We start from the raw sequence: 26,205 nt of genomic DNA, 5'->3' as shown, positions 1-26,205 counted from the left end.
GCATTAATATCAAGGCAGGTTTTACTTCTCCTAAATATGAAGTAAATGCATTAATATCAAGGCAGGTTTTACTTCTCCTAAATATGAAGTAAATGCATTAATATCATGTAAATATGGAGTAAATGCATTAATATCAAGGCAGGTTTTACTTCTCCTAAATATGGAGTAAATGCATTAATATCAAGGCAGGTTTTACTTCTCCTAAATATGAAGTAAATGCATTAATATCAAAGGCAGGTTTTACTTCTCCTAAATATGGAGTAAATGCATTAATATCAAAGGCAGGTTTTACTTCTCCTAAATATGAAGTAAATGCATTAATATCATGTAAATATGAAGTAAATGCATTAATATCAAGGCAGGTTTACTTCTCCTAAATATGGAGTAAATGCATTAATATCAAGGCAGGTTTTACTTCTCCTAAATATGGAGTAAATGCATTAATATCATGTAAATATGGAGTAAATGCATTAATATCAAGGCAGGTTTTACTTCTCCTAAATATGAAGTAAATGCATTAATATCAAGGCAGGTTTTACTTCTCCTAAATATGGAGTAAATGCATTAATATCAAGGCAGGTTTTACTTCTCCTAAATATGAAGTAAATGCATTAATATCAAGGCAGGTTTTACTTCTCCGGGGAATAGAAGAATATACTTTAATTTCAAGCCTGAATTGAAATAAAATAAACTGCCTCCCCCTGGCCAGCCGGGGCGCCTGATGGAGGGGAAAGGAACTGGTTGGAATAACGTGTTCCTTCCACGCGCTATACGTCCAACCAGGGAAACTCCCCCCCTGTCAGGTGTAAAGGAGCAACTTGGACACTCAAGCATGAAGGAAGCATGAGTTAAGTCCGTTGCTCTCCCCAGGTTGGCGGAGGGTGTGTACTAGAGCCCAGGATCACAGTAGATGATTGACACAGGGGTGAAAAATGGGTTACAAAATTGTGGGATAAAAAAAAATATATATATATAAATAAATAAAAATGCATCACTAAATTGATTTAAAAATATATATATTCAGGGCAATCTGCTGCAGTTGCACGCGTCACGCATCACTTCTTCCAATGACAATATAATATAATAATATAATATAAACAATAATGTTTATGGAGATTTCATTCTCTCTGGCCTTATTCTCCCTCTCATCTGTTCTCTATCTGTTCTTTGACCTTTTTTCCTCTCCAGTTCCATTCCATGACTTCTCTCCTTTTCCCCCCTTAGCGGTCGGGCCACACACACAGCCCTGTGGTGCTGTTCCTCCACTGTATAGGGTCTGTGGTGCAGCTCCACTGTAGGGTCTTCTAGACTCTGTGGTGCTGCTCCTCTGTAGGGCTGTTATTTCTACACATATAAACTGTAGTTGTAATGAATGAGTGCTTGTCTGTCCTGTCTAGCCCATTTCCACCCGAGGACGGTTCGACAAAATGTCTTTTTAAAATCCTGACAGTTTTCTGTTTCTATGTCAGTTCTCAAACATTTTCATGTCAAGCACCCCCAAAAATGTATGTAATTTGCCGTCGACCCACCCCCATCTGAAAATATGTTGTAGCAAAGATTTGAGTTAAAAACGTTGGCTCTGAAAGAATATATATATTCAAAGATTTGCGGCACGTTTTCACGATTTTTAAAAGAAAATTGCAGACCTACAAGCTCGTAGCGCGGCACTCGGTGCCGCGCTATGAGCTTGTAGATCTGCTATTTTCCAATAGCTAAAGCATAACATAATGCTTAAAAAAAAACACCAAAAGGGGTTCCCGTTCAGAATGGGCTAGTCAGCCTTGACCAGCATGTACCATTTTACACTTTGACAGGAAAAGACACGTGAAGTTGAAGGAATAACACCCAGTGTCTGATGTTCTGTGGTTTAATGGATTATAATTTAACATTATAACATTATATAGGGTCTGTGTGGCTTGGAGGACATCTTTATGTGTGAGTTAAATGGGATATGTTTCGTGTGGTGAGAATTCTGTAGAACCTATTGGAACAGTCATGACAAAATGGGGCGACTGTGGCTCAAGGGGTAGAGCAGGTCCTCCAATGATCCATGGGTCGGCGGTTTGAATCCCGGCTCCTCCTCCTCCTCCTCTACATGTCGAAGTGTCCTTGGGCAAAGACACTGAACCCCTAATTGCCTCCTGATGTGCTGGTTGGTACCTTGCATGGTTTCCGCTGCCATCGGTGTGTGTATGAATGTGTGTGTGAATGGGTGAATGTAAAGCACAATCTATGTAAAGGTGTGTGAATGGGTGAATATAATGCACAATCTATGTACAGGTGTATGAATGTGTGTGTGAATGGGTGAATGTAATGCACAATCTATGTACAGGTGTATGAATGTGTGTGTGAATGGGTGAATGTAATGCACAATCTATGTACAGGTGTATGAATGTGTGTGTGAATGGGTGAATGTAATGCACAATCTATGTAAAGGTGTGTGAATGGATGTGTGTGAATGGGTGAATGTAATGCACATCTATGTAAAGCGCCTTGGCTAAAGGCGCTATAATATAAATGCACCATTTACCATTTGAACAATGTCTGATTCTCTCGTCTCTCTCTTCAGGGGCAGAATAATTCTGTAGAACCTGTTGGAACAGTCATGACTAAATGTCTGATTCTCTCGTCTCTCTCTTCAGGGGCAGAATAATTCTGTAGAACCTGTTGGAACAGTCATGACTAAATGTCTGATTCTCTCGTCTCTCTCTTCAGGGGCAGAATAATTCTGTAGAACCTGTTGGAACAGTCATGACTAAATGTCTGATTCTCTCGTCTCTCTCTTCAGGGGCAGAATAATTCTGTAGAACCTGTTGGAACAGTCATGACTAAATGTCTGATTCTCTCGTCTCTCTCTTCAGGGGCAGAATAATTATGTAGAACCTGTTGGAACAGTCATGACTAAATGTCTGATTCTCTCGTCTCTCTCTTCAGGGGCAGAATAATTCTGTAGAACCTGTTGGAACAGTCATGACTAAACGTCTGATTCTCGTCTCTCTTCAGGGGCAGAATAATTCTGTAGAACCTGTTGGAACAGTCATGACTAAATGTCTGATTCTCTCGTCTCTCTCTTCAGGGGCAGAATAATTCTGTAGAACCTGTTGGAACAGTCATGACTAAATGTCTGATTCTCTCGTCTCTCTCTTCAGGGGCAGAATAATTCTGTAGAACCTGTTGGAACAGTCATGACTAAATGTCTGATTCTCGTCTCTCTTCAGGGGCAGAATAATTCTGTAGAACCTGTTGGAACAGTCATGACTAAATGTCTGATTCTCTCGTCTCTCTCTTCAGGGGCAGAATAATTCTGTAGAACCTGTTGGAACAGTCATGACTAAGTGTCTGATTCTCTCGTCTCTCTTCAGGGGCAGAATAATTCTGTAGAACCTGTTGGAACAGTCATGACTAAATGTCTGATTCTCGTCTCTCTCTTCAGGGGCAGAATAATTCTGTAGAACCTGTTGGAACAGTCATGACTAAATGTCAGATTCTCGTCTCTCTCTTCAGGGGCAGAATAATTCTGTAGAACCTGTTGGAACAGTCATGACTAAGTGTCTGATTCTCTCGTCTCTCTTCAGGGGCAGAATAATTCTGTAGAACCTGTTGGAACAGTCATGACTAAATGTCAGATTCTCGTCTCTCTTCAGGGGCAGAATAATTCTGTAGAACCTGTTGGAACAGTCATGACTAAGTGTCTGATTCTCGTCTCTCTTCAGGGGCAGAATAATTCTGTAGAACCTGTTGGAACAGTCATGACTAAACGTCTGATTCTCGTCTCTCTCTTCAGGGGCAGAATAATTCTGTAGAACCTGTAGGAACAGTCATGACTAAATGTCTGATTCTCTCGTCTCTCTCTTCAGGGGCAGAATAATTCTGTAGAACCTGTTGGAACAGTCATGACTAAATGTCTGATTCTCTCGTCTCTCTCTTCAGGGGCAGAATAATTCTGTAGAACCTGTTGGAACAGTCATGACTAAATGTCTGATTCTCTCGTCTCTCTCTTCAGGGGCAGAATAATTCTGTAGAACCTGTTGGAACAGTTATGACTAAATGTCTGATTCTCTCGTCTCTCTTCAGGGGCAGAATAATTCTGTAGAACCTGTTGGAACAGTCATGACTAAATGTCTGATTCTCTCGTCTCTCTCTTCAGGGGCAGAATAATTCTGTAGAACCTGTTGGAACAGTCATGACTAAATGTCTGATTCTCTCGTCTCTCTCTTCAGGGGCAGAATAATTCTGTAGAACCTGTTGGAACAGTCATGACTAAATGTCTGATTCTCTCGTCTCTCTCTTCAGGGGCAGAATAATTCTGTAGAACCTGTTGGAACAGTCATGACTAAATGTCTGATTCTCGTCTCTCTTCAGGGGCAGAATAATTCTGTAGAACCTGTTGGAACAGTCATGACTAAATGTCTGATTCTCTCGTCTCTCTCTTCAGGGGCAGAATAATTCTGTAGAACCTGTTGGAACAGTCATGACTAAACTTCTGATTCTCGTCTCTCTTCAGGGGCAGAATAATTCTGTAGAACCTGTTGGAACAGTCATGACTAAATGTCTGATTCTCTCGTCTCTCTCTTCAGGGGCAGAATAATTCTGTAGAACCTGTTGGAACAGTCATGACTAAATGTCTGATTCTCTCGTCTCTCTCTTCAGGGGCAGAATAATTCTGTAGAACCTGTTGGAACAGTCATGACTAAATGTCTGATTCTCTCGTCTCTCTCTTCAGGGGCAGAATAATTCTGTAGAACCTGTTGGAACAGTCATGACTAAATGTCTGATTCTCTCGTCTCTCTCTTCAGGGGCAGAATAATTCTGTAGAACCTGTTGGAACAGTCATGACTAAATGTCTGATTCTCTCGTCTCTCTCTTCAGGGGCAGAATAATTCTGTAGAACCTGTTGGAACAGTCATGACTAAACGTCTGATTCTCGTCTCTCTTCAGGGGCAGAATAATTCTGTAGAACCTGTTGGAACAGTCATGACTAAATGTCTGATTCTCTCGTCTCTCTCTTCAGGGGCAGAATAATTCTGTAGAACCTGTTGGAACAGTCATGACTAAATGTCTGATTCTCTCGTCTCTCTCTTCAGGGGCAGAATAATTCTGTAGAACCTGTTGGAACAGTCATGACTAAATGTCTGATTCTCTCGTCTCTCTCTTCAGGGGCAGAATAATTCTGTAGAACCTGTTGGAACAGTCATGACTAAATGTCTGATTCTCGTCTCTCTTCAGGGGCAGAATAATTCTGTAGAACCTGTTGGAACAGTCATGACTAAATGTCTGATTCTCTCGTCTCTCTTCAGGGGCAGAATAATTCTGTAGAACCTGTTGGAACAGTCATGACTAAATGTCTGATTCTCTCGTCTCTCTCTTCAGGGGCAGAATAATGCTGTAGAACCTGTTGGAACAGTCATGACTAAATGTCTGATTCTCTCGTCTCTCTCTTCAGGGGCAGAATAATTCTGTAGAACCTGTTGGAACAGTCATGACTAAACGTCTGATTCTCGTCTCTCTTCAGGGGCAGAATAATTCTGTAGAACCTGTTGGAACAGTCATGACTAAATGTCTGATTCTCTCGTCTCTCTTCAGGGGCAGAAGGCGGAAGCAGAGAAATACTTCCTGAAAGCCATCCGACTAGATCCAACGAAAGGGAATTGTTACATGCATTACGGTAAGTGTTGATTAGTGGGTTTAGTAATTGTATAATATTTTTTTGCATTCGTGCAGGATATACATAAATGGGCCTACTGTAACATTGACATCACTACGCAAAAAACATGGAATACGAATGTGTATATATTACAGGAAACTCCCGTTAAACTTTCCAACAAACTCCGGTAAACAAATATTACCGTATATTAACTGTATATGCTGCTGAACTTGAGATTTACGGGCAAAATACAGTGCCCATAATTGCCTGTTAACTCCTCTTTTCACACTGTGCATGCAATCAATAATGGAGCAGTTGAGATGAATAACCATCTACTGTAAGTCCATCATTCCCGCCAGTTCAGCAATTCATCCAAGTGGAAATATTAGCAGTAAAATAAATGGAACCAACATTTTTTTTCAGCAATATCAATGTCTGGGAATTAATTTTTGCTTTACGATCCCCGAGCACTTTTCTATGTGTCAGATTCAATCCCATTAAAATGTGTATGCGTTGAGTTAGATGGTTTCAGACTGTATATCTGCGGTCGGTGGTCTCGGCCCAATAACCTGGAACAACGTGGAGCTGCAGTCAGTCAGTCAGCGCTGCGTGCAGAGAGGCTGCAGTCAGTCAGTCAGCGCTGCGTGCAGAGAGGCTGCAGTCAGCTGCAGAGAGGCTGCAGTCAGTCGGTCAGCGCTGCGTGCAGAGAGGCTGCAGTCAGCTGCAGAGAGGCTGCAGTCAGTCAGCGCTGCGTGCAGAGAGGCTGCAGTCTGAAGTCTCTCTGCCTGGTCTAAAGGCCTGCAGTCACAGCTTCCATTTCATCCACAGTTATTAAGGAAAATATGCTTCGTCTCGCTCGCTGGTTTGGGGAGCCTGGTACAGTGGTGAGGCTAACCAAGATCAACACGGTGTTAATTCCCTTCTAAAAACCGGGCCTTTTTTCCGAGAGGTTCTGCCCATGCAGGGTTCAGGGCCCGCCTGTCAGGGCGCCGTAACCCCATCTCATTAGCGGAGGGTCTCTACACACACAGAGGTCCGACCCATGACAGCCCCAGCCACGCCCTCCTCCCCTCTCTCACTCAGACATTCCAAAACGTCATATTCTCTCCATAAAAGAAACATTCCTATCAAGATGAACTAATTTGAACAAATGGGGGGTTGAGTGATGGTCAAGGAGTGGATGGATGGAGCTCAGCGCTCATATCTAGGGTTTACACTGAGTCACTGTGAGGACAGACCAGGCTGTACGACCGTCTGGGCCAAAGACAACAGAACCACTACAGGCCCTGTACCTCTCCTCTGCTCTCCTCTCCTCTCCTCTCCTCTCCTTCCTCTCCTCTCCCCTCCCCTCCCCTCCCCTCCCCTCCCCTCTCCTCTCCTCTCCTCTCCTCCTTTCGCCTTTATTTTATATTTCTTATAGAGTGACAGACAGTACCGCTGAGCCACGGCCCAGGCCTCAGATTCGTTTTTTTAATTAAATAAAAGTAGTGATGCCACAAGGTAGAAATAATCTGTTAGTGTAAAAGTCTTGTATGGAAAAGTATTGTCGTCAAAAAGCCTAAATATACAATATGGTTATATACTATATGGTTAATGTAGGTTTTCTCATTATAATAGAAATCTGCAAAGTAACTAGTAACTAAAGATGTAAAATAATTGTATTGTAGTGTAGTAGTGTAGTGGAGAGAAAAAGTACAATAATGTAGACGTCTAGAAGTATAAAGTATCGAGAAATGTAAAATTAAATTAAAGTAAATTAAAGTATCTCAAACATTGTACATACAGTACTTGAGTAAATGCACGTTGGACTAATGCTCCAGTGATCACTGACAGTGATGTGGTTTCTCCCCAGGTCAGTTCGTCTTAGTGATCACTGACAGTGATGTGGTTTCTCTCCCCTCGGCCCGCCCAGGTCAGTTCCTCTTATAGTGATCACTGACAGTGATGTGGTTTCTCTTCCAGGTCAGTTCCTGCTGGAGGAGTCGCGGCCGCGGGAAGCGGCAGAGATGGCGGAGAAGGCGGCGCACCTGGACGGCGGGGAGTTCGACGTGGTCTTCAGTGCCGCCCACATGCTCAGGTGAGCCACCGACCACTCCCGAGGTTTCTCCTTTTAACCCATTTTGGCCTGACGTCGAAATTGTTAAAAATGTCTTCTAAAATACCATGTTTCTGTATCAGTGGTGCTCAATATTTCATGTCAAGGACCCAAAAATATTTTAAAAAAGTATTTCTGGCCGCCGACCCCCCATCTGAAAATATGTTGTTCAGGGACCCCCCCAGGGACCCTCCAGGGACCCCAAGAAGCAAAGATTTGACTTAAAAACGTTCGCTGTGAAAGAATATTATATTCAAAGATTTTTTTCACGATTTTTCAAAAATAGCAGATCTATACAAGCTCGTATAGTGTGGCACTCGGTGCCGCTGCTAAGAGCTTGTAGATCTGCTATTTTGCAAAACAGTTAAAGTATAACACAATGCTTGAAACACCAAAAGGGGTTCCCGCCCCAGATTTAGGTTAGGAAAACGAATGTACGAACAATTCCTTGGCCTCCTCACCTGCACAAAGACACATTATGGATGGCTGGATTTAGATTAAATGGGTGGGCCTCACACTCTCTCCATGCCTTCCTTGTGTGTGTGTGTGTGCGTGTGGCGGGGGGGGGGGGGGGGGGGTAGAGCGTAGAGCGGTAGAGCCTGAGCCTGAGGAAAAGGAGGTTTGTTGTCCATACTCTTTATCCCGGGGCTTTCAGCACGGCTCCACAGCCTGTGATTTACTGACCGTCCTCCTAATCCTCCCTGCAGGTCAGCCAGCCAGCTGCCTCAGAATTCACACAGATCCAATAATATGTGAGGGATCGTCATAGTTGTCATGCTACACCAGGCAGGCTATAGACTAGAGGCCTAGATGGTCAAAGAAAAACCCAGAACAAATGCGGTAATATGCAGATCTGTAATGTTCAGAGGCTATTCAGTATATGTGGAACACGTTATACCTATAATAACTATAATAACGGTAAGGCTGCACCCAGTAAGGCTAGTTTTAAGAGGCTCCTTAAAAAGACACCTGATCAATTACCCCAATTTTAAATTTATTTTAATTAACTGACATCATTTAAGGGGATGTCTTGTTGGTGTTTTTTTATTTCTCTGTATTTTTAATGTCTTACTGTAAATGCATTTGTATTATGAATGTATTTTTTTCAAGATTGGCTGCATGTACACACATTTCGCTCTCTCTCTCTCTCTCTCTCTCTCTCTCTCTCTCTCTCTCCCTCCCTCTCTCCCCCTCCCTCTCTCCTCTCTCTCTAGCTCTCTCTCTCTCTCTCTCTCTCTCTCCTCTCTCGCTCTCTCTCTCTCTCTCTCTCCTCTCTCTCTCTCTCTCTCTCTCTCTCTCTCTCTCTCTCTCTCTCTCTCTCATATACTTCATCCCTCCCATCCCTCTCCCTCTCCCTCTCTCTCTCTCTCTCTCTCTCTCTCTCTCTCTCTCTCTCTCTCTCTCTCTCTCTCTCTCTCTCTCTCTCTCTCTCTCTCTCTCATATACTTCATCCCTCCCATCCCTCTCCCTCTCCCTCTCTCTCTCTCTCTCTCTCTCTCTCTCTCTCATATACTTCATCCCCTCCCATCCCTCTCCCTCTCCCCTCTCCTCTCTCTCTCTCTCTCTCTCTCTCTCTCTCTCTCTCTCTCTCTCCCTCTCTCTCTCTCTCTCTCTCTCTCTCTCTCTCTCTCTCTCTCTCTCTCTCTCTCTCTCTCTCTCTCTCTCTCTCTCTCTCTCTCTCTCTCTCTCACACTGTGCTATTCCTGTCTCCTCTGAACAAGGCTCAGCTGGGTGGAAGTCTTAAGTGAGAGTGCTTCCTGCAACCCGCAAAGCCTCGTGTTCCTTATGGAAAGAGTGGAAATGTGTACATGCAGGCATACTGTATGTACAGTACCTGCACTTCATAGGGTTAGAAATGTGTACATACATGCATCCATATGTACCTGCATAGGAGGCCTTAAGTATGTTTCACCAGTTTCAATTGAAATGGGCCTCCACCCTCAGGGGGGGCCTCAACAAAATAATGATGTCATAGGTATGTGGGGGCCTCATATTTGGTCTTGAAACAGGCCTCCAGATTCCTAAGGCCGCCCCTGAGAACGCACAAACACACCAAGCTGGCCATAGGGGGCGCTAGCTCCCCTCAAAGAGCCAGAATGCAAAATGCTTGTCCTTCAGCCTCACTTTGAGTTGCTCAGTGGACTGTCTCTCACACAGCGATATGGAGAAGAATATCACACCCGCGTGACGTGAGCGGCACTGTACATCACATTCCGTGCTCAGCCAGTCAGCTTGAGCACATTCCGCGCACGTGCGCACGCACGCACGCGCACACACACACACACACACACACACACACAAACACAGCCTCAAATACAACACAGCTCAGCGTTAGGAACGCTGTAGCAATTTACAATTTAGGCATTTAGCAGACGCTCTTAATCCAGAGTGACTTACATTAAGCAAGAACAAAAAAGCATCGGAATGCATCACATAAAAAGCATTTATCATGAAACATGCGTAAGCTAAGAACGTAACAGTGGAATATCTATATAATGAAACTATATTATAAACTATACATATATACTATAATATGCTATACGTGTGGAAGACCCATAGACCCATAGATCCATAGATCCATAGATCCATAGACCCCAAGGTAGCCGCAATGAAGTAATAAATATAGCAATAGAGTTCAAAGGGTGCAGATGAAGAACAGCTGCACTAATTGGCGTCGTTAAGGCGTGCATGGCAACAGTTTGTGTCTCGTGTGATTTCACACCAGAAGATATAAGATGATGCACCGTGTTGAAAATGACTGTAGACGTCGAGAGAGAGAAGAGAGCGAGATAGAGAGACAGAGAGACAGAGAGACAGACAGACAGACAGACAGACAGACAGACAGACAGACAGACAGACAGACAGACAGACAGACAGACAGAGTGATGTTGTCTTGGACTGTTTCCAAAGCAGGAGGACCAAAGCGAGCCTATCATGGTGCTGTAGCAGTGAGGAACAATCTGTATTCCTTTGGAGGCTACGGTTATGGAATGACCATCAACAACAAGGAACAGATGGATGTCCATGTCTTCAACACAGTGTCTTTATGCTGGAAGAAGTTACCTCCAGTGGAACCAGGAAGAGGAGACGGTCACCTTGAGGTTCCATCTGAGCGCTACGGCCACACAGCTGTGTTGGTTGAAGATACAGTCTACATCTGGGGAGGGGAGCCTTACTGCAATGTGCTTTATGCATTTGATGTCGACGCCCACAGATGGTCCCAACCCAGGGTTTCTGGGACTGTTCCAGAGCGGAGGTGGGGCCACTCAGCCTGCGTGTTGGAGAAGGTCATGTTTATCCATGGAGGATACACCAAGCTGACTGGATACACTAATGACATGTACAAGTTGGATACCAGCACAATGGTCTGGAGTTTAATTAACACCAGAGGAACTCCACCTCCTGCTTCATCAGCTCACTCTGCCACCATCATTGGTACCAAGATGTTTGTATTCGGGCGCTTGAGGCCCCAGGGGGTCTACAACACCATCAGAGTGTTTGACACAGAGACACACATCTGGCTGGACACACCTTCTGCACAACTTCTACCAGAAGGACGCTGTGGTCATTCAGCATTTACCTACAATGGAGAGCTGTACATAGTTGGTGGCTTGAACGGTAACCAGACCTCCAATGATGTGTGGAAATTCAGTCCAGAGACCTTCTCCTGGAAGAAGGTTGAGCCCAAGGGGAAAGGACCATGTCCAATGTATGGTATGTGCTGTTGCATTGTGGGAGATTGTATCATCCTCTTTGGAGGAATAAAAAGAGATCACACTATCTCTGATGAGCTGTTCATCTTAGACTTGAGTCCTTGTCTTAAGACGTTATGTAAGCTAGAAGTTATTCAGTACGCTCTGGACCAATCAGAACTCCCACACGACATCAGGTGGGAACTGGCAGCCATGACAACCAACGACAACAACAACAACAACCGAGACCACATTCCAGACGAAGGAACAGCAGAAAGATCAAGAAATGATGGATCAACATCTCATCCCACCTGATGGTGAGCCACCTCTCAGCATCACTTACTGAGATTCAAACCTCAGGAGACTCCTTCTCTCCAGACAGGCTCTCTAACCATTCAGCTAGGCATCAAACAATGAACCTGTGTCTGTATGTTCCAAACTGAACACGGTGGAACTCTCTTTATTGTATATTTATTTCTATGATCTTTTTTTTATTTAAAGGACCAAGGAGTCCTGAAAGGACTTGGTCCTTTATTGTTATTGTTAGTTTTTTTTTCCTTCTCCTTCTGCCAAAAGAATAACGCGAAACTCGGCCTACAGAAAAAACAAAACTCTTAAGGGCGACTGTGGCTCAAGAGGTAGAGCAGGTCGTCCAATGATTTATGGGTCGGCGGTTCGAATCCCGGCTCCTCCTGTCTACATGTCGAAGTGTCCTTGGGCAAGACACTGAACCCCAAATTGCCCCGATGTGCTGGTTGGTACCTTGCATGGCTTCCGGCGCAATCGGTGTATGAATGTGTGTGTGAATGGGTGAATGTAAAGCGCTTTGGATAAAGGCGCTATATAAATGCACCATTTACCATTTCACAGGCTCTCTAACCATTCAGCTAGGCATCAAACAATGACAATTGTTCCGTCACTTGGTCTTCTATTGTTGTTAGTTTTTTTCCTTCTCCTTCTGCCAAAAAATGGCAGTTTTAGCAAAACTTAAAAAAAAAAAAAAGAAAAAAAAAAGATTATCGGCCTACAGAAAAAACAAAAATCTTAAAGACTATCTGGTACACAGCAAGCTAAAAGGAATCAACACACCAGCACGCCAGAGACCAGAATACTTCAAACCCAAACAAATAGTTAAAAATAGAACTACAAAACACACGTTGGAGATTAAACAACAGATAACAGCCAGCACCAGCAACTGTTTATTTAATCACATGTGAAAAATGTGGCTTACAATATGTCGGAGAAACGAGTAAAACAATAGCTACAAGGCTGAGACAACACACATACAATATTAACAATGCAAAAAACTACAAGGATTGTTCAACATTACATGGCACATGGCATTGAAGCTCTAAAAGTATCTGGAAGTTCAACACAATCCCAACTGGACAGTAGGACAAAGACGTTTTAATGAAAAACAGTGGATTAAGAACCTCAACACGGATTTTCCTGGAGGTTTAAACATGCCAAAATATTAGACAAGTTGTTTTGATTTTGTACCAAAACTCCACAGCCATATACATGCTAAACACAGCCAACAATCAATGGAAATCAGACTTTGAATATAGGGGACAAATTAGCACATTCCACACCAAGCTAACCTGGGACACGAAGCAAGAGTGTACAGTGCACTGAAGTCCCCTCAGTCAACCCCCGCCACTCTTGGCCCTCTCTCTCTCTATCTCTCTCTCTCGCTCACTCACTGCCTTGCTCTCTCCCACAATGTTAAGTTAGTAAAGTTACACCTATTTTATGTAAATAACATGGTAAAATGTGCAGCATTGGGAGGTAAAGGGGAGACACTTTAATTGTGAAGGGACGACAGGATGAGGAAAGGTGGTGTTGTTGCTAATTGTCGAGAGTAATGGCTGCGCGTGATATTGAACAGTCAAACTATTGGCCCGAGCCTCCAGATTCCTAAGGCCGCCCCTGTGTACCTGCACTTCATAGGGTTATAAATGTGTACATGCAGCCATGATGTACCTGCACTTCATAGGGTTATAAATGTGTACATGCAGCCATGATGTACCTGCACTTCATAGGGTTATATAAATGTGTACATGCAGCCATGATGTACCTGCACTTCATAGGGTTATAAATGTGTACATGCAGCCATGATGTACCTGCACTTCATAGGGTTATAAATGTGTACATGCAGCCATGATGTACCTGCACTTCATAGGGTTATATAAATGTGTACATGCAGCCATGATGTACCTGCACTTCATAGGGTTATATAAATGTGTACATGCAGCCATGATGTACCTGCACTTCATAGGGTTATATAAATGTGTACATGCAGCCATCCATATGTACCTGCACTTCATAGGGTTATAAATGTGTACATGCAGCCATCCATATGTACCTGCACTTCATAGCACGCTGCCACACAGCGGCGATGTGAATATATTCAGAGCTAACGTTCCGTCATTTAAATGTGATGATGGTTTACATACAGTTTCAGAACATCAGCTGCCTGAGGAGAGGAAACAGCTGGATTTGGTGTCCCTGTAATGCCTGAGGAGAGGAAACAGCTGGATTTGGTGTCCCTGTAATGCCTGAGGAGAGGAAACAGCTGGATTTGGTGTCCCTGTAATAGTAGTCGTAGTCGTAGAGTAGCAGTAGCATGGAGGTGTTGTTAGTTGTCAGTCATCACACACACACACCCATGCCTTGGTGGTCGGTCTGATGAGTCTGTATGGAGTGACCATATGATATTCTAAATGGTAAAATGGTAAATGGTGCATTTATATATAGCGCCTAGATTGTGCATTACATTCACCCATTCATTCACACACACATTCACACACCGATGGCGGCGGAAACCATGTGCAAGGCACCAACCAGCACATCTGGAGCAATCTGGGGTTCAGTGTCTTCTTGCTCAAAGGACACTTCGACACTAACTCTGGGGGAGGAGCCCACATGCAGGGTTCGAACTGGCAACCTTTGCGGTTACCATCCGGCCACTCTATAACCCCTGAGCCACCGCCACCTTTAGTCGCCTAAAGGTCAGATAGGTAAGGAAAGGAAAGGTAAGGTACCATGTTTACCCTGCAGGGTAACTGGACTAAGGAAAGGAAAGGTACTATGTTTACCCTGCAGGGTAACTGGACTAAGGAAAGGAAAGGTACTATGTTTACCCAGGGTAACTGGACTAAGGAAAGGAAAGGTACTATGTTTACCCTGCAGGGTAACTGGACTAAGCTCAATAACTTGTTTACAGCCAGGCCCTGCTCATAGAACATTTCATGGTAGAGAGGTTCAATGCCTTGTCCATTAAGCGGCCACTTCAGCGGTGGTCATTTTAACGTGCCGGTCCGGGGATACGAACTATAGCGACCTTCCGATATCAAGACCGCTCCGCAAACCGTTCGGCCACCGCTGCCACGAACCAGAAAAGGTTGAGAAGCGCTGCTATATATACTGTAGAGTCCCCTTCCTTCCAGACCCCTGGCAGATGAAGAATGAGAGAGACGTGGCCCCTCTCTCTCTCTCTCTCTCCGCTGCCCCGGCATGGGGTCTCACATCTCCGCAGCTCATGTTCTTTATGTGTTTGTCTTGGACACGGACGAGGGAAGAGACCCTGTGGGTTGTCGGGGAAGCAAGTGAATCTGCACGGGGAGAAAGGAGAGCCGTTAACAGGAGGGGCCGAGACCCTCCGACGTGCAAGACGTCTCTTATTGGCCCTTTGGGGCCTTTCGTCACTGACAGGTTTGCTTCCTTGCAACCCCCCCCCCCCCTTCTTAACCCATTTAGACCTGAGATCGATTCTACAAAAATGTCTTCTAAATCATGACAGTTTGAAAAACCTGTTTCTATATATCAGTGGTGCTCAGACATTTTCATGTCAATTAAGGACCTCAAAAATTATCCGTAATCGGCCCCCCATCTGAAAACATGTTGTTCCAGAAAGGAACCTCTCAGAAGCAAAGATTTGAGTTAAAAACGTTCGCTCTGAAAGAATATATATATATTCAAACATTTGGGCCACATTTTCATGATTTTTTACAAGACCTATACAAGCTCGTAGCGCGGCACCGAGTGCCGCACCAAGCTTGTAGATCTGCCATTTTTTCAATAGCTAAAGCATAGCATAATGCTAACACCAGAAGGGGTTCCCGACCAAAATGGGTTAAAACAATCAGCACGTTATTCCAAAGGCGGGTCTTGTCTGCAACGCCAGACAGACGTGCCTGGGACGAGGAAGGCAGGCTTCAGAGTCAAAGCCTCAAGGGAATAACGTTGTAATGCTTTTCCTTTAAGGGGTTTTAAAATAAAACCCCCTGAGCCTTAAAATATAGACTAGCATGTCATGACAGGTTTCACACACAGTCCCATGAATGCTCATAAAGCCAGCAGAAGGCATCATATTATGATCAATAGACCGTAATATAGAAGACAGTTCCAGACTCTCCATATCCTCTGAATTTGTCCCTTTTTTGCTTGCAAGACATGTTTTAACCCATTCTGAACGGGAACCCATTTTGGTTGTTAGCATTATGCTATGCTTTAGCTATTTAAAAATAGCAGATCTACAAGCTCATAGCACGCCACCGAGTGGCGCGCTACGAGCTTGTAGGGTCTGCTTTTTTTGAAAACTCGAAGAACGACTGACATTTTTAGAATCTGATCTCGGGTCAGAATGGGTTAATCAGACCAGTCTGTGTCCACTGTGGAAACCTCGTATGAATCTGATCTCAGGTCAGAATGGGTTAATGTCATCGTTGACAATTGTATTATAGTATCCTGTCATTATTTTATAGCGCTGGTGATTACAGTATCTGTCTTCTGCAGACCACAGACTCTATGATAAAAAAACAGAAAAGGCTAACGTTGTTGTAATGTCTGCAGTAATCCAGAGAGACTGATGATAGTGGCATCTCTTAAGAGTTATTTTTTATCCCACGATTTTGTAATCAGTTCCTTTCCCCTCCATCAGGCGCCCCGGCTGGCCAGGGGGAGGCAGTATAGAGACCAGTTCCTTTCCCCTCCATCAGGCGCCCCGGCTGGCCAGGGGGAGGCAGTATAGAGACCAGTTCCTTTCCCCTCCATCAGGCGCCCCGGCTGGCCAGGGGGAGGCAGTATAGAGACCAGTTCCTTTCCCCTCCATCAGGCGCCCCGGCTGGCCAGGGGGAGGCAGTATAGAGACCAGTTCCTTTCCCCTCCATCAGGCGCCCCGGCTGGCCAGGGGGAGGCAGTATAGAGACAAGTTCCTTTCCCCTCCATCAGGCGCCCCGGCTGGCCAGGGGGAGGCAGTATAGAGACCAGTTCCTTTCCCCTCCATCAGGCGCCCCGGCTGGCCAAGAGTTATAGTTCTGCCCTGCAGCAACTATTGTGAATGTGGTGTTTTTGAACGCTTCGGAGAACACAGAATTATGTTGTTCAGTCAGAAGGTTATGATGTCGATGATTTGCAGCGCCGCGCGCGCTCGTGTGTGTGTGTGTGTGTGTGTGTGTGTGTGTGTGTGTGTGTGTGTGTCTGCATCTGCATCTGCTGTGGAGGTTAATAATAAAGCATTCTGCGATTACTTCTAGACGTCAGCCAGGAGCAGGAAGAGGAGAACGGTGGCTGGACGGTCGCTGATTTGAAATACCAGCGTTTTGTTTCATCCAGAGAGTTGTTTTTGATTCACTCAAAGATGCTTTAATTTGCTTATTTTATTTTCTCTCTTCCGTCTCTCGTCCTCTTTGTCGCCGTCGCGTGCAGACCTCGTATCTCCAAAAAGTGGTCGTCGTCCTGCAGGATAATGGAACTTATTTTACACTTTTTAACCACCGGCAACAAAGTCTTATGCACACCTGCATGCTCTGAGGGGGGTGCGTAGGCACTGGGCAGGGCTCAATGTATTTCAGAAAAATGCACATAAAGCACACAAAGACCCACACACCGTCCGCAAAAACAAACTTTTATTAGCGACGTTTCGGGTCAAAGACCTTCTTCAGGCATCTCTTTAAACACCACCATTATTTAACCACTTATACTCACCCCATACTTAGTTGACCCCTAAGGGCTCTACCCTAGCCCCCCCCCCCCCCTCCTGTTGTCGCTCTCTCTACTCTAAGTATCTTAGCCAAAAATGATCTGATCTGCTATGTAGCTCACATCGTGTCTGTTGTTGTGAGTGTAGATGGTCTATTTTTTGCCCAGTCAGACTTTCATAGGAGGCTCTGACGCTCTGATGATGCTTCTGAAAGGACTGTCCAGATAATGGTGTTTTGAAACATGAGAATAACACGGACACAGTATCAAAGAAATACATTCAGTAATTCATTCAAACTTTATTCAAGACGCTCACAGGGGGGGGTCCATAAGGCAGAACACATAAAACATAAAAACACCAAAGTAAACAAACTATAAATAAATACATTTGAACAAACAGGGGGGACTCTTCTCTGTACATACAGGCTATAGAACACCAATGGCTCCACAGCTTAGATGACAGCCTGACAGAACTCCTAACAGGGTTAGAAAGTAACTCTAGGCTCCTGTTTAGATTATGTATCCTCGCTATAGCAGCAAAGCACAAAAAATATGACATTGTTCATTCCGTCCAATTTGTCAGACACTTAATTTCTTCCCAAACAAACAGCCATAACAACCAAAGACTGGCTGGATTTGTCGTGTAATTCACTCAAGATCCCCCAAAGGAACAGCGAGGCTTTTATTATAGCCTATACTTGTAAACTTTGTTTACTTATTATTGAACATGAAAATAACTTCCAGTAAGAAGGACTTATTATGGAACTTACAGGTAGACACATGATTAACCCATTCTGACCTGAGATCAGATTCTAAAAATGTCTTCCTGACATCCTGACAGTTTTCTGAAAAAGCTATGTTTCTAATGTCAGTCGTTCTTCGATTTTTCTAAAATTGCAGACCTACAAGCTCATAGTCGCGCCACTCGGTGGCGCGCTACGAGCTTGTAGATCTGCTCTTTTTCAATAGCTAAATTACAACATAATGCTAACACCAAAAGGGGTTCCCGCCCAGAATGGTTTAAGTAATGTAAACTATTCTATTTGCGTAAAGTGTATATATAAATGGAGAAAGCACATCAGAGGAATCAGCGAAGTCCCATTATTTTATTAGTTTACTACTTCTGTCCGACTCTTGTGACTTCATGGGTAAAACATGACCATGTATCCTCCACGCTTCTCTTGACCAGCCAATAGCGTGTTGCGGTTTTGGCTCCGACCGTTGCCCACATATGGAAGCTTAAATGGCTCATTTGTTTTGAAAAGGCAACAACAGTATCGTGTGTCACTTTCTCGGGAGTCATTTGTTTTATGTCTTGCTCTGCTATGTGGATAATGTGGATATCACAGATTCGGCACTTTGCTATTCTGCAAGACTTTCCGACGACCGATCCATATTTTAAACCCCCTAAAGAATCTCCAGGTGTCGAATATTATAAGATCGTCATCGCAGATACATATGGCGATGATATAAAAATAAATACTATATTTGAAAATACTTATTCTAGCTATTGACTGTATACAATGAAGTAGTGCCACTGTGAATGCCTGGAGCTTAAATGGCTCATTTGTTTTTGAGAAGGCAACAACAGTATCGTGTGTCACTTTCCTGGGAGTAATTTGTTTCATGTCTGCTCTGCTATGTGGATAATGTGGATATCACCGTTTCGGCACTTTGCTATCCTGCAAGACTTTCCGACGACCGATCCATATTTTAACCCATTCTGCACGGGAACCCCTTTTGGTGTTTTAATAAAGCATTATCTTATACTTTAGCTATTGAAAAATAGCAGATCTACAAGCTCATAGCTATGAACTTGTAGGTCTGCTATTTTTGAAAAATCGTGAAAATGTGCCTTTTTTTTTTAGAGAACCACTGATACAGAAACATAAGGTTTTTTTTTTCAGAAAACTGTCAGGATTTCGAAGACATTATTATTTTTTTTAATTTCGACGTCAGGCCTAAATGGGTTAAACCCCTAAAGAATCTCCAGGTGTCGAATAAATATAAGATCGTCATCGCAGATATACATATGGCGATGATATTTAAAAAAATACCATTTTTCTAGCTATTGACTAAATACAACGAAGTGTATCTAGGCCTATTCGAGACACACATGCTAACGATTACATGGAAAAGCCACAGCGTTTAGGGTTGACCTGCATTGAAAGCTTCTCCTCCTGTCGTTGCGATGCTGCTCTGATCCCTTAATATGTGGAGACAACCTTAATGAAGCTGCAGTTCTTGAAGGCCTTTTGCTCTCTTTCATCATGGGGACCCAGGGGCCCCTCCCTAGGGGCCCCTGGGTCCTGCCTTCGCGGCTCTCTGTCCTTGACATTGTCAAACATAAACTGTTTGCAGTGAGACAATTGTTACCATCGGTGAAACGCGAGCATTGCAGCTGCAGGTCGTTGAAGGTTATATTTCTAGATTTACCCCGAGTATTAATAAACATGAAAGCCAAGCGGGGAACAGTCTGCTTAATACATAGCATAGAGGCAGAACATTGGATTTGTGGAACAAAAGATGCAAACAAAGTATATAATGGAAAACATTCTTTGTGTTGACTGCAGGTTTTTATGACCACAGGCACTAAGGGAGGTCTCCAGGGATCTGTTATGACCACAAGCACTAAGGGAGGTCTCCAGGGATCTGTGACTCCTAAAGTCCCTTTCTTTGCAGTGTGGCTTATGTAACTTTATTTTAGTCTAGTTCTGCCTATCCCGTGTATCCACTCTATAGCCTGGTTCTGGTTCTGAGTTAATGATTATGTGTAAAGGACCGGTTGTTGTTTTTGTTCCAGTTTGAGTCTGATATTTACTATGTCTTTATAAACTCCTCGGACTCTAGACCAGATCCAAGTTACATTTTGCATGTCCAACTCGTTTAACTGTGCATAATCTGGGTGAAAAGGGCCTTTCTGTGTGGAGTTTGCATGTTCTCCCCCGTGTCCCCTATAGGGTAGGTACCCTCACAAAAAACATGCAGTAATCCTGGTCTCTAAACTGCCTCCCCCTGGCCAGACGGGGCGCCTGATGGAGGGGAAAGGAACTGGTTGGAATAACGTGTTCCTTCCACGCGCTATACGTCCAACCAGGGAAACTCCCCCCTGCCAGTTCTAATACTAATTAAATATCACCCCGCGGGCCAAAGATAATTCATTCACGGGCCTGATTTGGCCCCCGTTTGGCCTTGAGTTTGACATGATTTAAAGTATGTAAATATCATGGATTTTTACACATTATATACTGGTTCATTTTTTGGAACCAGACCTTCAGAAAAATGCACATAAAGTCCAGAAAAACCCACACACCGTCTGCACTTGCAATACGAACTTTATTGGCCCTGCCTACGCACCCCCCCCCCCCCCCCCCCCCCCCTCAGAGCATACAGGTGTGCTTAAGACTTTGTTGGCCTGGAAAACCAGACCTTCAAAATCTCTTCCAAAGATCCGTCAAAAAGGCACTGGAAAAATATGTTGCGTGACATTCCTTGTTTAACCCATTTTGTGCGGGAACCCGTTTTGGTGTTAGCATTATGTTATGCTTTAGCTATTGAAAAATAGCAGATCTACAAGCTCATAGCGCGCCACCGAGTGGCGCGCTACGAGCTTGTAGGTCTGCTATTTTTGAAAAGTCGTGAAAATGTGGCACAAACCATGGACTATTCTTTCAGAGCGACCGATTTTTACTCGAATCTTTGCTTTCTGGAGGGTCCCTGGAACAACATATATTCAGACGCGGGTCGGCAGCCAATTACATATAATTTGTGGAGTCCTTGACATGAAATATTGAGTGATATAGGCCTAGAAACATAGGTATTTCAGAAAACTGTCAGAATTTAGAAAACATTTTTTTTTATTTCGACGTTGGGCCTAAATGGGTTAAAACAAATGTTTTATCATATAGGAAAAACTATCGGCGGAGTGGTTTGTCTAACCCATGTTGTGATTGGAAACAAAGCAGTCGGTTGGTGGTGAGGGGCTTATAGCTATAAAGGTCAATTGGGATTGGCTCTCCATCGTTCTCTCTCTCCCCTCCATCAGCTCACCCTTATTTTCCCAGTGACCCCCGAGGCCCCGTAAACACAGGAGGGGCTCAAGGCCCTCTGTCTGAAGTCCAGAGCAATAAAGATGAGTGATGATCGACCCTCTTGTTTTTCCCCTTCGTTTCACAGGCAGGCCAGTCTGAACGAAGCCGCAGAGAAGTACTACGGACAGGCAGCGAGTCTGAGACCCGACGTGAGTACCGTCTGTCTGTCTGTCTGTCTGTCTGTCTGTCTGTCTGTCTGTCTGCCTGTCTGTCTGCCTGTCTGTCTGTCTGTCTGTCTGTCTCAGGGGGGTGGACGCCTCTGCCTTGCATAGTCCCCAGTGAATAGGCATTTTGCCCTTCACTGGTAACCTTATTTTGGACTTATTTTTTAAATATATGAAGGTATTGCAGGCAGGGATTTTTACAAAAAAGCCCCCCTTTTAAAATACATACACACATACATTTTAGAAGTTGAAGCAGTTTTTAAGGACCCACTTTTAGGCCAGTGCAACAGAGCATGCTTTTGCCTTTTTTTAAACCCTACCCATTTTAACCAAATATATGATTCTGGAGCTGATCTCCCAAAGCACCTTTGACTGATCAGTGGATTGCCATATCTCTTTCGTAATGCAACCTGTAGTAGGCCAAATAAGTCATTGGTGACGCTCGGCTATACCATGTTTTGACAGACCTCTTCTTTGTTTGAATGAATCTTTTCTGTCCATTTTTGTAGTTTTTCTTTTTGTACAGTAATACCGTACTGAAACGTGTGGAATGGAATCCAATGGCAAACAAACTGTTATTCTCTTTTTAAAGTGGTTAATTGGCAATAATGTCACTAAAGTATAGTGGGTGAGTCATATAGTCAACGGGCTAAAACGTGTCAGACCCCAAAGCTTTTTCCTTGTGGCCCCCCCTTCTTACAGCTGACAAAATATGAGACCCCCCCCAGCACACACACACACACACACACACACACACACACACACACACACACACACACACACACACACACACACACACACACACACACACACACACACACACACACACACACAGTGTAATGCTTTATCGGGTCGTCTATATACTCACAGTTAACAGTCTCTGTATTGAGTTTGTGCTTGAAATGTAGGCTATACTGTAATTCTACAAACGTTTCAATCAATCAATCAATACAAACTTACTGCGAAGAAATGCAGTGTAAACTGCATTAACTATACACGGTATTACGGAGATTATTTTGACCAGACTGTACGAATGTCGTAGTTGGTGACGTGTTGTCACAGCTTTAAAAAGTAAGCCTTAAAAGTACAAAACATGAGCTCGCATATTCACTTCTTCTCTAACCCATTCTGAACGGGAACCCCTTTTGGTCTTAGCATCATGTTATGCTTTTAGCTATTGAAAAATAGCAGATCTACAAGCTCGTAGCGCGCCACTCGGCTTGTAGGTCTGAATGTACGACTGAATTTTTTTTAGAATCTGATCTCAGGTCAGAATGGGTTATAATCAGACCCAGTGTGTGTGTCCACAGTGGAAACCTCGTATATGAATCTGATCTCAGGTCAGAATGGGTTAATGTGCGACATGTTTTTGGATGAAAGACGCGTGCGTACTGTACTTGGCGTGCATCATAATGTCATAAAGCAGACTGTATTATTACAGTAATAGATGAGATGTGGTGCAGACATAAGTGTGTTTATATATAAACACATTCTCTCTGGGGTGAATTTAGTCCGACTGTCTTCTTGACGAGACAAATGAGAACCATCTGCGATGCTCGTTAAGGGAGATGAATCAGTGGATGGAAGTCTCAACGAGGGAGGCGGGGCCTCGGCTTCGTTTGGCTTAACGAGGGGAAACACCATCGTGTAGCTAAACAAAAGCTCTCTCTCTCTCAGATCCTCCGGAATCAATCAATTAAGTTTTATTTCAATCGTCTTCGAACAGTATACGTACAATGAGACATTATTATTATTATTATTATTATTATTAGATAGACACACAGAGCATTGTTTTCAATATTATAATCTATACCCCTGTGGCTCTGAAAAAATGCTCATGGCAAAGACATTAATAATTAATATGCAAAATTTTACAAAATCTTTCCAAAAAATATTTAGAAAATATATCTTCAAACTCATTGTGAGCTTGAAGCTCATTTCAACATTTGCTGACATTTATAGGACTAAAGTGACAATTTTTTTCAGTATTCACCTTTATTTTAATATTTATTATAGAGAGACAGACAGTAGGCTGACAGAAAACGGGGGAGAGAGCAGAGATGGGCAGTATTTTGAAATACATGCATTTGAAATACTTTTTTGTATTTTGTAATTTGTATTTCGCTGGGATGGAAGAAATGAGATGTTATTTTGTATTTAGATAAATTTTTTGACTCAGTATTTGTATTTTGTATCGGGGATCGGGAGTCGAACCCGCGACACACTGCACTGCCAGACTGGGACTAGATACCGACCAATAAGGTGGCTCCTGGACCGCTGAGCCACGGCCCAGTATAAAGTGCTTATTTTATAGATCCCATGTTAAACCATTTCGGGCGGAGCCGGGAACCCCTTTTGGTGTTTCAACTAAGCATTTATGCTTTAGCTATTGGAAAATAGCAGATCTACAAGCTCATAGCGCGCTATGAGCGCTATGAGCTTGTAGGTCTGCTATTTTTAGAAAAATCTCAGAACGACTGACATAATAGAAACATAGCTTTTTTTCAGAAAACTGTCATTTTCAAACAGACAACATTTTTTAGAATCTGATCTCAGGTCAGAATGGATTAACCTGGGGCGGGGGGGGGGGGGGGGGGTGGTCCCTGAACCCCACTATGAGAACCTGCTGGTCTACTGTACTTTTACAGTAGGCGGGGGAGGAGAGGGAGGAGAGGAGGGGAACACATGTGGCGTGGAGTGGAGCAGCACACAGATTCCTTCTGCACAGGAATTCAAACAGACTCCTGGTTTTCCTCTCAGCGCAGCTGTAGCAAAGCTTCAAAAGCTCTGCACCCCACCCCCCCTCCCCTCCCCCCTCCCTCCTCTCTCTCTCTCCACCCATGTGGACCTCTCCCCCCCACCCCCTACCCCCTCCTCTCTCTCTCTCCACCCATGTGGACCTCTCCCCCCACCCCCTACCCCCTCCTCTCTCTCTCTCCACCCATGTGGACCTCTCCCCCCCACCCCCCTCCTCTCTCTCTCTCTCTCTCTCTCTCATCTCTCTCTCTCTCTCCCTCTCTCTCTCTCTCTCTCTCTCTCTTCCCTCGCCCCCCCCCTCCTCTCTCTCTCTCTCTCCCTCGCCCCCCCCTCCTCTCTCTCTCTCTCTCTCTCTCCCTCTCTCTCTCTCTCTCTCTCTCTCTCTCCCTCGCCCCCCCCCCTCCTCTCTCTCTCTCTCTCCCTCGCCCCCCCCTCCTCTCTCTCTCTCTCCCTCTCTCTCTCTCTCTCTCTCTCTCTCTCTCCCTCGCCCCCCCCCTCCTCTCTCTCTCTCCTCGCCCCCCCCTCCTCTCTCTCTCTCTCTCTCTCTCTCCCTCGCCTTGCTTCCCCTCCTCTACTCGCTAAAGCGTCCAGCTTTCATTGCTCGCTCCCACCCCAAACCCATCCCACCCCACCCCACTCCACTCCACCCACCGCCCACCACCAGTTCGTTGTTCGTTCTCTTGTGAAGCTCGCTCAGTTCTCACCCCCCCCCCCTCCTCCCCCTCACCCCCCCCCCCCCTCCCCCTGCCCCGCCCGTTTCTGCACTCTTCAAACATCCTACTGTTTTTTTTCCCCCCCTTTGCTGCACGTCTTTCATCTGCAACACTCAGCGTTCGTTCCTCCGTTTTTTAACGTTCTAGTCAACGCCGTGACCCTCCAGCCTCCTCCACACGTATACGCCTTATATTCCCAAACCTGGCGAGTAGCAGTTTATAGTGACACAGAGAGAGGTGAAGTATATTAGCCAGGCGTGTTAAAGGAACATAGGCTATAAGTATAACATACATGACGGGCAACATGGCGGCCACGTGCGGCTCCCACGCCACGCGCAGCCTCCAACCTTCACTTAACCCATTTTGACCTGAGATCAGATTCTAAAAAATGAAAAATCTATGTTTCTATGTCAGTCGTTCTTCGATTTTTCAAAAATAGCAGATCTACAAGCTCATAGCGCTTTTTATTTTTTATTAGTAGCTTTAACACTCCGATTGCCCCGGGGTTATTTAATCCATTAAATCATATATATAGCGCCCAAGCAATTTATATAGCAACGTTACGGAGCACTTTTACCGACGGACCGGAAGTTATACCGGATGTGGCTGGAGCAGCTAAATGTAGCCAAAACACTCTTAATGGCGATCGACGGGAGGCATGATTAAATCTAACGCCACGGGACCGCGGGGGGCATCTAACACAGGATATTTTCTTAGAATTGGACGTATCGATGATTTAGATCGGGAGTTATTAACGTTTTAAGATTTCCGTTGGACGACTTTTCAGGATTCCAATTTAAAAAATGTTGCAAAAATAGCAGATCTACAAGCTCAAATGTTTTGCAGTGCTACTTTTTGTGTGACATAGAATTAGGAAATAGGTCATGAGGAAAAATCACACCTGTGTGAACTGAGTGTTGCAACTCCCCTCCCTCCTCTCCTCTCTCTCTCTCTCATTAGCAGGCAACAGTGCAGCACTATAATACTATCTCGCTCTCTCTGTTCTGGCACAACAGCGCCCCTACTGGTAGTCAGTCATACTATAGTGCTCATACTGGTGCTCATGA

The 26,205-nt window shown here is 44.3% G+C and overlaps 1 protein-coding gene across 1 annotated transcript in view; it reads left to right on the top strand.

Annotated features, from left to right (window-relative positions):
- The window catches only part of LOC308314659 (protein O-mannosyl-transferase TMTC2-like), a 257,266-nt gene that overhangs the window by 213,599 nt on the left and 17,462 nt on the right, over positions 1-26,205 (top strand). The window contains exons 9-11 of the mRNA XM_080762291.1: positions 5,584-5,665; positions 7,607-7,721; positions 21,590-21,653. Of these exons, the coding sequence (XP_080618417.1) occupies positions 5,584-5,665; positions 7,607-7,721; positions 21,590-21,653 (261 nt within the window). The remainder of the gene's footprint in view (positions 1-5,583; positions 5,666-7,606; positions 7,722-21,589; positions 21,654-26,205) is intronic.

The sequence above is a fragment of the Protomyctophum bolini genome (genome assembly GCF_963924005.1).
Source record: "Protomyctophum bolini genome assembly, chromosome: 4".
NCBI classification, from domain to species: domain Eukaryota; kingdom Metazoa; phylum Chordata; class Actinopteri; order Myctophiformes; family Myctophidae; genus Protomyctophum; species Protomyctophum bolini.
This window is presented reverse-complemented; position numbering and strand designations above follow the sequence as displayed.